At 42.2% G+C, this 14,704-nt stretch overlaps 1 protein-coding gene across 2 annotated transcripts in view; it reads left to right on the forward strand.

Moving 5' to 3' along the window:
• Window positions 1-14,704, forward strand: part of CYP7B1 (cytochrome P450 family 7 subfamily B member 1) — a 364,976-nt gene that overhangs the window by 321,736 nt on the left and 28,536 nt on the right. The window contains exon 6 of one of the 2 annotated variants that reach the window (XM_073583924.1): window positions 3,349-3,476. The exons of the other annotated variant lie outside the window; for it this stretch is intronic. Within the exon in view, the coding sequence (XP_073440025.1) occupies window positions 3,349-3,372 (24 nt within the window). The 3' untranslated portion in view covers window positions 3,373-3,476. Of the gene's footprint in view, window positions 1-3,348; window positions 3,477-14,704 lie in introns of those variants that run through there. 2 annotated transcript variants of the gene reach the window in all.

The following is a 14,704-nucleotide window of genomic DNA, read 5'->3' on the forward strand; positions in this document are numbered from 1 at the left end:
TTTATTCCATGGCGCTTTACATGTGAAAAGGGGAAATATAGACAAGTATAATAAACATGTGTAAGACAAGGGACACACGAGTACATAATGAGAGGGGACCCTGCCCGCGAGGGCTCACAGTCTACAGGGATGGGTGAGAATACAGTAGGAGATGGTAGAGCAGGATGTGCAGTGGTTCAGTAGACCGAGGATCATTGCAGGCTGTAGGCTTGTCAGAACAGGTGGGTCTTCAGGTTCCTCTTGAAGGTTTCCGTTGATGGTGAGAATCTGATGTGTTGCGGCAGAGAGTTCCAGAGTATGGGGGAAGCACAGGAGAAGTCTTGTATGTGGTTGTGGGAAGAAGAGATAAGGGGGGACTAGAGAAGGAGATCTTGAGATGATCGAAGGTTGCGTGCGGGTAGGTACCTAGAGACCATGTCACAGATGTATGGAGGAGACAAGTTGTGGATGGCTTTGTATGTAATGGTTAGGGTTTTGAATTGGAGCCTCTGGGCAATAGGAAGCCAGTGAAGGGCCTGGCATAAGGGGGAGACTGGGGAATAGCGGGGAGACAGGTGGATTAGTTGGGCAGCAGAGTGTAGGATGGACTGGAGCAGAGCCAGAGTGCTAGAGGGGAGGCCAGAGAGTAGGAGGTTGCAGTAGTCGAGGCGGGAGATAAGAGCATGCATTAGTGTTTTTGTAGTTTCATGGTTGAAGAATGAGCGGATCCGGGAAATATTTTTGAGTTTGAGGCGGCAGGAGGAGGCGAGGGCTTGTATATGTGGTTTGAAAGAGAGCGCAGAGTCGAGGATCACCCCAAGGCACCGAGCGTGCGGGACTGGGGAAAGAAAGCAGCCATTGACATTGATGGATAGGTCTGGTGGAGGGGTAGAGTGAGATGGGGGAATGTTGATGAATTCTGTTTTGTCCTTGTTCAGTTTGAGAAAGCGAGCAGAGAAGAAGGCTGAGATAGCAGACAGACATCGTGGGATTTCAGTCAGTAAGGAGGCGAGGTTGGGTCCAGATAGGTAGATTTGCGTGTCATCGGCATAGAGGTGATACTGCAAACCGTAGGATTCTATGAGCTGTCCCAAGCCAAAGGTGTAGATGGAGAATAGTAGGGGTCCTAGGACAGAGCCTTGAGGAACACCAACAGACAGGGGGCGAGGTGAGGAGGTGGTGTGTGAGAGGGAGACACTAAATGTTCAGTCTGTTAGGTATGATGAGATCCAGGATAGGGCCAAGTCTGTGATGCCTAGAGATGAGAGAGTCTGTAGTAGGAGGGAATGGTCTACAGTGTCGAAGGCAGAGGACAGGTCCAGGAGAAGGATCACAGTGTAGTGTCGCTTGCTCTTGGCGGTTAGTAAGTCGTTAGTGACTTTAGTTAGGGCAGTTTCAGTTGAGTGATGTGGTCGGAAGCCAGATTGTAGCCGGTCAAAGAGGGAACAGGAGGAGAGGTGGGAGGACAGTTCAAGATATACATGCTGTTCCAGTAGTTTTGAGGCATAAGGGAGAAGAGATATCAGGCAATAGTTAGACACAGAGGATGGATCAAGGGAGGGCTTTTTGAGGATGTGTGTGATTGAGGCATGTTTGAAGGATGAAGGAAAGACATCATTTGTAAGTGAAAGGTTGAAGAGGTGTGTTAGAGATGGGATGAAGACTGTGGCCAAGTTAGGGATGAGGTGAGACGGGAGTGGGTCGAGGGCACAAGTAGTGAGGTGTGATCTTGACAGAAGGGTGGAGAGCTGATCTTCTGTCATGGTGGAGAAGCTGGCTTTTGCAGAACAGGGCTGAGCGGCTAAGAGGGGCATTGGGGGCTGCGGGCCAAAGTTTTGTCTGATCTTGTCGATCTTCTGCTTAAAGGAGGCAAAGTCTTCAGCAGAAATGATAGGAGAGGGAGGAGGTGCTGTGGGATGGAGCAGAGAATTGAAAGTGTTGAAGAGTTGTTTAGGGTTGTGAGACAGGGAGGGAATATAAAGTGAAGATTGGAATATCCCTATAAAATAAGGGTTAGCAGAAAGATTTAAGGGGAATTAGAAATGTGATATGTATTTACTTTGTATTCCTTAAGCAGGACATGGTAAAAATTTACTTTATTGTTAAAATATTTCATTAATTTAATATGACCATTCAGCTTGTCCAAGTTGCTGTATGTAGTAACTTGTACTACAACCATTATTGTATACTATGTAACTCATATTATACTGTACAGACATTCATTGCCGAAGTAAAACTGCTGGATAGTTGCCCAAATACAATTAAACTCAGGAAATAAACTGGTTCTGGTTAGAGATGGGCGGCTCTACAGTTATTCTCAAAAGTTTACATACCCCTGCCGAATTTTTGCTTTTTTGGCCTTTTTTTTTTAGAGAATATGAAAGATAACACCAAAACATTTTCTCCACTCATGGTTAGTGGTTGGGTGAAGCCATTTATTGTCAAACTACTGTGTTTTCTCTTTTTAAATCATAATGACAACCCAAAACATCCAAATGACCCTGATCAAAAATTTACATACCCCATTTCTCAATACCATATATTGCCCCTTCTAACATCAATGACAGTTTGAAGTCTTTTGTGGTAGTTGTGGATGAGATTCTTTATTTACTCAGATGGTAAAGCTGCCTACTCTGCTTGGCAAAAAGCCTCCAGTTCCTGTAAATTCCTGGGCTGTCTAGCATGAACTGTGTGCTTGAGATCTCCCCAGAGTGGCTTATTGATATTGAGGTCAGGAGACTGAGATGACCACTCCAGAACCTTCACTTTGTTCTGCTGTAGCCAATGACAGGTCGACTTGCCTTTGTGTTTTGGGTCGTTGTCATGTTGGAACGTCCAAGTACGTCCCATGCGCAGCAGTATTTGCTGATAACGTGCTGCATTCATCTTTCCTTCATCTTTGACCAAGTTTCCTGAGCCTTTGTAGCTCACACATCCCCAAAACATCAGTGATCCAACTCCGTGCTTTACAGTAGAAATGGTGTTCCTTTCAACGTAGGCCTTGTTGACCTCTCCAAATGTAACTTTTATGGTTGTGGCCAAAAAGTTCAATTTTGGTCTCATCACTCCAAATGACCTTATTCCAGAAGTTTTGAGGTTTGTTTCTGTGCTGTTTTGCATATTGTAGGCGAGATACTTTGTGGCATTTGCAAAGTAATGGCTTTCTTCTGGAGACTCGACCATGCAGCCCATTTTTCTTCAAGTGCCTCCTTATTGTGCATCATGAAACAGACACACCACTAGTTTTTAGAGAGTCCAGTATTTCAGCTGATGTTTTTTGTGGGTTTTTCTTTGCATCCCAAACAATTTTCTTGGCAGATGTGGACAAAATTTTTGTTGGTCTACCTGACCGTGGTTTTGTTTTTACAGAGCCCCTTATTTTCCATTTGCTAATCACAGTTTGAATGCTGCTGACTAGCAGAAGAAGAAAGACGCGCACTCTTGCTATGGAGATAGGTGCTGACTGTACGTGGAGGGTCCACAAACAATAGTCAGTAGACAAACAGTCGTACTCAAGTGTGGATTAATCTTGCCAAAAAATCTTGAAGATTTTGTGAAATTTTTGGATTTTTATTTTATTTCAAATACATCAAATAGTGTAAAACCGCAGACAAAAGAAGTATCCAAAATGTGGGTATAATATCGTAATCCAGGATATGAGTATACTATGGATACGTTTCGACCTACTAAGAGGCCTTTCTCAAACCATACTCAAGTAGTGTCAAGGAAAAGATTAATTAGAGCATTTTCAGAAGTCCAAAACAGGGGCTGATGGCATGGGAGCAACACCGCAGGTCCAGGCTGCTCCCTTTGCCATCAGCCCCTGTTTGGGACTTCTGAAAATGCTCTAATTAATCTTTTCCTTGACACTACTTGAGTATGGTTTGAGAAAGGCCTCTTAGTAGGTCGAAACGTAACCATAGTATACTCATATCCTGGATTACGATATTATACCCACATTTTGGATACTTCTTTTGTCTGCGTTGTTACACTATTTGATGTATTTGAAATAAAATAAAAATCCAAAAATTTCACAAAATCTTCAAGATTTTTTGGTAAGATTAATCCACACTTGAGTGCGACTGTTTATCTACTGACTATTGAATGCTGCTGACTGGCATTATCAATTCCTTGGATATCTTTTTGCATCTTTTTTGCATCCCTTTCCTGGTTAACACAGTTCAACTACCTTTTCCCGTAGATCTGTTGAAAATTCTTTTTCTTTCCCCATGACTCACAATCCAGAAACATCAGTGGCTGGATGAAAGATGTAAGAGTCTGTCTGGATCCCAGAAACTCACTCAGCTTTTATGCACACACTGATTTCAGTGTCACCGGTGAGGATGTTACCTTTAGTAGCCATTCAAACCCATTTGTGTCAACATCTGTGCATGTTATCAGGCCAGAATCTCCAATCACCAGGGTATGTAAACTTTTCATCAGGGTCATTTGGATGTTTTGGATTGTCATTATTAAATAAAAAGAGAAAACACAGTAGTTTGACAATAAATGGCTTCACCCAACCACTAACCATGAGTGGAGAAAAAGTTTGGGTGTTATTCATATTCTCAGAAAAAAGGCCAAGAAAGCAAAAGTTCTGCTGGAGTATGTAAACTTTTGAGCACAACTGTATGGATGTTTGGGTACCAGAATAGTACCCAGTCCCAAACTCAAACCCAGATCCCATTCACTTGAATGGGGAGATCAAACATCAAGTGTTTGCCATGTTGTCATGTGCATGATAGTGCGGCAAACACTGCTTCTGAACGGCGGTAAAATCATTACCGCCGGTCAGACAGCAGTGGTTCCCATCCTGTCAAATGACAGCATGAGCCACAGCTGTGATCAGAGGTATAACGTTCACCTCCTCCGGTGAGATCACCGCTTGCACAGTGAGAAAAAGTCTCACAGTGCAAAAGCAAGTTCACCGCAGTTCAAATTCACCACAGTGAAATTCTACCTGTGAACTGCAGTGAATTCACCTTTGCACCATGAGACTTTTTCTCACTGTGCTAGCTGTGATCTCACAGGAGGGTGATCACCGCAGTTCATTGGCACGGCTGGGAATGCAGCCTCAGTGACCTGCGGTAACCTCGATGAGGCCACCACTGCTCACTGATGCTCTGTCAGCAGCAGCTCATTCATCAATGATTCTAAGCCTGGATGGTCGCATTTTGGCACCGTCCAGGTTGAAAACTATTTATCAGTAGAGTATAGCTTGGAGAGTCTCCTTAATAATTAGAACATAACTTTTAATCAATACATATAAAATGGACAAAAAGCAAGACACAGAAAAACCACATGAACAAAGTGCTCGTGCATGCCAGTGCTCTATTAAAAAAATTGGTTTGATCTCACCAATGTAAACAGACGTTTCTCCACATAAGGTTCCTCTTTAAACTTCATCACGATCAATTATCCAAGGGGAGGTGTAGGTGGTATAAAGTTATTTTCTCCCTAACTCCCTGTCGTGCCCCTGCAATGCTCCTGTCCTTACAAGGACAGGCCCCAAGTATACCCTGCTATGGGCAATCCATAATCCACAAAAAAGGGGGTAAAAATCTCCCTACACATTTCCCCCCCAGTCTTGGGGATTGATCAGGGGAGTTAAATTAAGTCAAACTCCCCTGATGAATCCCCAAGACTGGGGAGGAAACGCGTAGGGAGAGCTTTACCCTCGATTTTTTTGTGGATGGTGGATTGCCCATAGCAGGGTATACTTGGGACCTGTCCTTGTAAGGGTAGGAGCAATGCAGGGGAACGACAGGGAATTAGGGAGAAAATATTTCTATACCACCTACCCCCCTTGGATAATTGATCCTGATGAAGTTTAAAGTGGAACCTGCTGTGGAGAATCGTCTGTTTACATTGGTGAGATCAAACCAATTTTTTTAATAGATCACTGGCATGCACGAGCACTTTGGGTTTATGCCAGAAAACTTCCCAAAAAAATGTTGGGTTTTAGAACAACATAAGCTTCCATCAAAACAACATCTATCTCAAGGTCAGCCTTACATATTTCAGCAAGACAATGGTAAATCACATTCTGCATCCATCACAAGAGAATGGCTTTACAGAAGAAGAATTTGGGTGATGGGCCAGTTGCCCGTAGTCCAGAACTTTCACCAAAATAAAACATTTGGTGAATTTTGAAACTAATAATCCAGCAAAGACCCAAGACAGTCGAGCAGTGAGAATCCTACATCTGACCAGAATGGGACAACATTCCTCTCCCAAAGCTCTAGCAATTGGTCTTCTCACTTTCCAGATGTTTACAGACTGTTGTAAAGAGCATATGGTACACAAAGGTAGACATGACCCCGTCCTACTTTTTTGAGATATGTTGCTGCCATCAATTTCTAAATTAGCTAATGCTTTCAAATGAAATGAACAAATGTCTTAGGCCGGAGACACACAAGTGTACGGCATCCAGTGCGGGAGCATCGGACGTGATATGCTAATGACTAGTGTTGAGCTTTCCGATACCTCAAGTATCGGGTATCGGCCGATATTTGCCGTATCGGAATTCCGATACCGAGTACCGATACTTTTTTTGTATCGGATACCGGAATCGGAAGTCCAAAATGCAATGAGCCACTTTTGTGGCTCTGATTGGCTGCCGAAATGACGTCATCATGATGCGCTGTCTGTGCGCATCATGATGCGCCGTCAGTTCGGGCCTTCGGGGGGGCTGTGCCGACTGTCCAGGGGTCTGTGCCGGCCTGCCGGTGGTCTGTGCAGGCCTGCCGGGGGTCTGTGCAGGCTCCGGGGGTCTGTGCCGGCCTGCCGGGGGAGCTGTGCCGGCCTGCCGGTGGTCTGTTCAGGCTCCGGGGGTCTGTGCCGGCCTGCCGGGGGAGCTGTGCCGGCCTGCCGGTGGTCTGTGCAGGCTCCGGTGGTCTGTGCAGGCTCCGGTGGTCTGTGCCGGCCTGCCGGGGGGCTGTGCCGGCCTGCCGGTGGGCTGTGCAGGCTCCGGGGGTCTGTGCAGTCATCGTCCGATGGGACTACAAGTCCCATCGGGCGATGCCTGCTACCATGACAGTGATTGACACATTAGCCAATGATGGGACAGTAGTAGTCCCATCATCCGGCTAATGTGTTGAATGTAAAAAAAAAAAAAAAAATTTACATGCTACATACATGCTACATACATACTACATACATACTACATGTAACATACATACTACATGCAACATGCATACTACATACATGCTACATGTAACATACATACTACATGCAACATGCATACTACATACATGCTACATACTACATACACGCTACATGCTACATACATGCTACATACATGCTACATACATGCTACATACATACTACATATATACTACATGTAACATACATACTACATGCAACATGCATACTACATACATGCTACATACTACATACATGCTACATACATGCTACATATATACTACATGTAACATACATACTACATGCAACATGCATACTACATACATGCTACATACTACATGCATTCTACATACATGCTACATACTACATACATGCTACATACATACTACATATATACTACATGCATGCAACATACATACAACATATATACTACATGCATACAACATATATACTACATGCATGCAACATGCATACTACATATATACTACATGCTACATACATGCTACATACTACATACATAATACATATATACTACATGCATGCAACATACATACAACATATATACTACATGCATACTACATATACTGTATATACTACATGCATACTACATATATACTATATATACTACATGTAACATACATACTACATATATACTACATGCTACATACATGCAACATACATACTACATACATACTACATACATGCTACATACATACTACATACATAATACATATATACTACATGCATGCAACCTGCATACAACATATATACTACATGCATGCAACATGCATACTACATATATACTATATATACTACATGTAACATACATACTTCATGCTACATACATACACACTACATGCTACATACATGCAACATACATGCTACATACTACACACATGCATACTACATATATACTGCATATATACTACATGCATGCAACATACATATATACTACATACAATACATACATATAGACATACAGTACATATAACATAGAGTACATACTCACCGTCACTTGTCACTTTGATCCCCGAAGCCATTGTCCCCTTGAGGAATAAATATCAAAATAAAAAAAAAACAATATACTTACCCCGATCCGCAGAAGTCCACGAGGGTCCCACGTCGATCTTGCGTGGAGAACAGCAGCATCAGCTGATGCTACCGTTCTCTACCAGCTCCAGGAATACAATGACGGAAGGTAGGTATCCTTCCGCACTGTATTCCTCCACCACTTTAAAAAAAAAAAAAAAAAAGTCCCTAGTCTCACTTTATGCCATTACTGCGTGGGAAATTCCCACGCAGCAATGGCATAAAGTGAGACTAGGGACTTTTTTTTTACAGTGGTGGAGGAATACAATGCGGAAGGATACCTACCTTCCGTCATTGTATTCCTGGAGCTGGTAGAGAACGGTAGCATCAGCTGATGCTGCTGTTCTCCACGCAAGATCGACGTGGGACCCTCGTGGACTTCTGCGGATCGGGGTAAGTATATTGGTGTTTTTTTATTTTGATATTTATTCCTCAAGGGGACAATGGCTTCGGGGATCAAAGTGACAAGTGACCGTGAGTATGTACTCTGTTATATGTACTGTATGTCTATATGTATGTATTGTATGTAGTATATATATGTATGTTGCATGCATGTAGTATATATGCAGTATATATGTAGTATGCATGTTGCATGCATGTGGTATGTAGCATGTAGTATATATGTAGTATGTATGTTACATGTAGTATGCATGTAGTATATATGTTGTATGTATGTTGCATGCATGTAGTATATATGTATGTAGTATGTATGTAGCATGTATGTAGCATGTAGTATGTATGTTACATGTAGTATATATAGTATATATGTAGTATGCATGTTGCATGCATGTAGTATATATGTTGTATGTATGTTGCATGCATGTAGTATATATGTAGTATGTATGTAGTATGTATGTAGCATGCATGTAGTATATATGTAGTATGTATGTTGCATGCATGTAGTATATATGTATTATGTATGTAGCATGTAGTATATATGTAGTATGTATGTTACATGTAGTATATATAGTATATATGTAGTATGCATGTAGTATATATGTTGTATGTATGTTGCATGCATGTAGTATATATGTATTATGTATGTAATATGTAGCATGTATGTAGTATGTATGTAGCATGTATGTAGCATGTAGTATATATGTAGTATGTATGTTACATGTAGTATATATAGTATATATGTAGTATGCATGTTGCATGCATGTAGTATATATGTAGTTTTGCATGTTGCATGCATGTAGTATATATGTTGTATGTATGTTGCATGCATGTAGTATATATGTATTATGTATGTAGCATGTATGTAGTATGCATGTTGCATGTAGTATGTATGTTACATGTACGTTGTATTTATGTATGTAGTATGTATGTAGCATGTATGTAGCATGTAAATTTTTTTTTTTTTTTTTTTACATTCAACACATTAGCCGGATGATGGGACTACTACTGTCCCATCATTGGCTAATGTGTCAATCACTGTCATGGTAGCAGGCATCGCCCGATGGGACTTGTAGTCCCATCGGACGATGCCTGCACAGACCCCCGGAGCCTGCACAGCCCACCGGCAGGCCGGCACAGCCCCCCGGCAGGCCGGCACAGACCACCGGAGCCTGCACAGACCACCGGCAGGCCGGCACAGCCCCCCCGGCAGGCCGGCACAGACCCCCGGAGCCTGCACAGACCACCGGCAGGCCTGCACAGACCACCGGAGCCTGCACAGACCCCCCGGCAGGCCGGCACAGCCCCCCGAAAGGCCCGTACAGACCCCAGAGAGGCTGTACAAGGCAAAAATAGGGTTTTTCTTATTCCGATACCGGAAGTCCCATAGACTTGAATGGGACTTCCGGTATCGGAATTGGCGATACCCGATATTTTTTTTAGATCGGCCGATACCATCCGATACGATACTTTTAAGTATCGGACGGTATCGCTCAACACTACTAATGACACTCAGATACCATCTGCTGCAAGGTTCGGAGGAAATGGAGAAATTAATTTCTCTATCTCCTCCATTGCCGGCGTCCGCGGGAATTGGAGTGCACTCGGGTGATATCTGAATGCAGTGTGATGTTTCACACTCACCCATAGACTTGTATTATTATAGACTTGTAATTTTTTTTGTAACTTTCTTGAATAAATAAATCCCTAACTCCCTATCTCTATAATGTCCTGGTGTATAAAAATGTATCTTTAATGCGCAAATACAATATAAAGAAGAAGAATACCGTTTAGGTTTTAAGGCAGAGAAAATTAAAAATTAAACCTCTGCTTTAATAAAATCTGTACTGAATATAAGAAAGAAGCTTATAAAGATTCATACATCTGTCGCTGCTACTAAACTGTAGCATAGGACAGACACTTCTTAGTGTTCACCACAAGTTTTTACATTTATCATAATTAAATGAACAAAATATATGAGATAATAAGACCCCTGATATAAAATTCCCATTGTTCTGTATAATCATAATGGGAGTATTAACTCCTAAATTGTAATATAAAAAGGGGTTTGATTCAGAGATGTTTTATCAATCTGTAATAGGCAGATTACATAACCATCTGCTATCATCTTTACTTGAGCTCTTGTCTATGAAACAATAATGAAATTGGCAAGTTATGTACTGACAGCTGATGGTATCAAGATGCGGAGTGCAAGTCTGAACTGACCATTAATTGATCAGCTATTTCACTAAAAGGAATAAATGTACATAGAAATGAGAAAAACATACAGAATGAGGAATAGGAATGTCTTTTTTGCTAATTGCAAAAGTTAGCTGAAGAATAGAATCAATGTAACACTTACTTTACAGTGTAATAGGTCAGCTGGTATTGCCAAGGAAAGTGGATGAGTAACATTAAGGCTGTGCTTTCTTGCTGCAGCGGAAACACTTAAAAAACGCTATCCTATGGGATTCCGTAGTTGCTGTGCCAATGCTGCAGATTTTTCTGCTGCGGAATCGCATAGCGGAAAAATATGCAGCATGTCCATTAATTTTGCAGAATCATGGCGATTCCGCCACCATAGGATTGCATTGAAATGCTCACTTTATGAATGTGGCTATGCTCACCATGCGTAAAGTGAGCGCTTCATGTGCGGATGGTACCCACGGTCTGGAGGAGAGGAGACTCTCCTCCATGCCATGGGTACCATAATCCTGTTAAAAATAGAATTAAAATAAAAAATAGTGATATACTCACCCTCTGATGGCCCCCGGAGTCCTCCCGCCTCTCAGCCACGCTGCCGGCATCTTCCGTTCCCAGGGATGCATTGCGCGAATCACCGGAGATGATGTCATGGTCTCGCGAGCGTGACATCACAAAGGTCCTTCGCAAAGCATCACTGGGAGCGGAACGTACCGGGAGCGCTGCTGATGAGATCAGGGGCCGTCAAGAAGGTGAGAGTACCATATTTTTCTTATTATTTTTAACAATCTATCTTTTACTATTGATGCCGCATAGGCAGCATTAATAGTAAAAAGTTGGTCACACTTGTCAATCACTTTTCCAAGCAATGCTTCAAATCACTTGGAAAGCGCAAGAATTCTGCAAGCTAAAAATGCTTGCAAAAGGCTTGTGTTTTGTGGGAAAACGAATGCGAATTTCGCATGCATTTTACCCGCGGCAGGGAGTTGCGGAAATGCTGCGGACATTTCCGCAGCATTTCTGCAACGTGGCACTTATCCTAAATGGTTCATACAGCATTGTATAATATCCACTGGAGTCAATTACGGTTGGTGTCATACACAGTAATGCTTGCTCCAACTTTTTTAAAGGGAATCTGTCACCAGGTCTTTGCTATGTCTTAAGAAAGCAGCATAATGTAGAAAGAGACCCTGAATCCAGTGATGTGTCACTTTACTGGATGCAGCATTTGTGATACAATCAGAGTTTTTAGTTGTAAAATGCAGCAGAGCTCAGAAAGCTGCCCAAACCCACACCATGCTCTTGCTCTGTATGCACATAGTCTATTGACAGTCAGCTGCTCATCACTGACTAGCAGCCCGTGTATAGCAGAGCTGGCAATGATAATCTCCTAGCAATAAAACCTTTATCATAAGTAAATAACAGCACACAGCTTGATGAGAGACACATTGTTGAATTCAGTGTTTCAGCCCCTGTTTCCTGCAGCTGACATATCACCTTTAAGTTCATACAGTATAATGAAATAGGTGAATAGGTAATCCACAATGTGCAACAATGTGTGTTACTATGTCCTCACATAGAGGAATAACCAGGAAACAATCTGGAGCAAATCTGAAATTAAATCCACTTTGAAAATCCACACCAAAAAGTCAACCACCTCAGTCACAGCAAGATACAGCATGCCTTGAAATTTGCACTGATTTGTTTTAGAAAACAGCAAAAAAGCAGAAAGGTTTACCCGTCCAGGCCTCCAGACAAATGCAATCAGGATGCAGTGGACCCATATAATTAAGATGGCAACTCAGGTGCAAGAATACCGATGAAACAACCGCTCACAGCCTACCAATACATGGAGGGGGCGGATGCCTGGTATGTTAATGCACAATAGAAAACTTGTATGCGGCGCTGTTCACACTATGGCCCACACAGCATCCAGGCCAGCCTAGTAGTGACACCCTTCTATTAGCTCAGGCGGGCTGCCCAGTGCTATCAAAATGCATGCCATGTCACTTTAGTTTGCTGTGGATCATAGGTGCAGAATCCACACTTTTTTAAATCAGATTCAAGTGAAAACATTGAATTTAAGAGAGCATTCAATAAATACATTTTATAAAAAGGTGACCAATTTTCTTGACAGCTTGTATGCACATTTATCATGAAAAAAAAAATGTTTTAAGGTTTGTACCTGAAGAGTTTTAGGTGCACTGTGCTGTTAGTTGAATTGTGCATTGCTTGTTTTACTCGAAAACCCGTCTCTGCCGCTGATAAAGCTGCTTGTGGCGCCAAATGCTCGTTCAGATGTTCAAGATAATCGCTACAATGTCGGATCGCACTGCAAGGACCGGCTGCAGAACACGACCCGAGCATAACAGCTTCATGTATTTCTTTGTCCTCCGAGTATTTTGGCGTGCTCAGAGATTTAGTTTTAGTCGCCTCAGCTGCATGATTTACGGCTGCTAGACAGCCTGAATATACGTGGGAATTCCCTAGCAGGATGGCATTCCTCGCATGTATTCAGCCTGCCTAGCAGCCACAAATCATGCAGCTGCATCAACAGAAACGAAATCTCCAAGCACGCCAAAATACTCGGAGGCCATCCCAGCATGCTCGGGAAAACCCGAGCAACGAGTATACTCGCTCATCACTAGTGGCCAGTACTTGCATTCTTATCCAACATCGGACCAATATCACAGACATCTGAAAGAGCGCTTAAAGTTCAGAGCTCAAAGACCACTAAAGTGCTAGACTCAAAGTTCAAGAGATAGATTTGTAGGTCATACAAAGGGTTTTTCCATTTTTTTTATCCTATGAAGAAATATCCACTGCAATCTCAGGAAGATAAGTTGCAAATAATTTTCAGCGAACCCTGATAAAGACCCGGGAGAGGTCAAAACGTCCAGTTTAATTGTGTCTCTATTTCGTTTCATCTGACAATTCATATTTTGGTGAATGAAGATTTTGACAAATTTGAGCACAGTTCAATACCACTCAAATGTATTCGCTCATCTCTAGAGAGGAACGCATTTTCTATCTTTGTTCAATTTTGGGAAAACTCTTGCCAAATAGAACAATCTTTTAAGTATGTTATAAAAATGTTGGACAAAGCAAATATCTTTAATTTGTCTACGTATGCAAAGTCCAAAATCTAACTGTAGTTTTTAAGTCCAGCATATTTGAGAGATATCATTGATCTAATTGAAGCAATCACAAACCACCACGGACCTAACACAAACTTTGTAGGCCACTTTGTCTTTGTCAATTCATTGGACGTCGCAATAAAAAAATTACTCATATTTTACTCATATTAAATAGCAGTTGACCTGATAAAAAGCATTTCTACATTGGCTGACGCATTATCGTTAACATAATTCTACTCAATTCGCTCTCTCCTTCACAACTCCAGCTTGGAACTTCCATTTTTCAAAAACAAGTCCTTTATGTTCTGTATTATTTTTTTTCTTAAAGTGTGCACTTTGGTGCTTTTTGTAGCCAGAGTTATAAGTCACCACCTAGTCTTTGAATAGTGGTAGAACAGAGACATCATAAGAATGAGTGATATGGTCAAAGGCAAATATTTACCATATCCATATTTCGACCATGAGTTTATTATTTTACTATGCTTTTCTTATATAGCGCCATCATATTCCACCGCACTTTACATACATTGTCATTATTGTCCACATTAAGGCTCACAATCCAAATTCTTTATCAGTATGTCTTAGGCCGGTTTCACATTTGCGCTTCAGGGTGCAGCGACGGCCTGCGCACGGCCGCTGCTAAGCCCCGCCCCCTACCGTGCCTCCGCTGGTAGCTCCGCCTCCAGGCGCATGATGCTACATGCATCATGCGTCCCCTATCTTTATCACTGAGGACGCAGGCCGTGCGCAGTATGCGT

The sequence above is a fragment of the Dendrobates tinctorius genome, unplaced genomic scaffold (genome assembly GCF_039654945.1).
Source record: "Dendrobates tinctorius isolate UK_male_01 unplaced genomic scaffold, ASM3965494v1 ptg000082l, whole genome shotgun sequence".
NCBI lineage: Eukaryota > Metazoa > Chordata > Amphibia > Anura > Dendrobatidae > Dendrobates > Dendrobates tinctorius.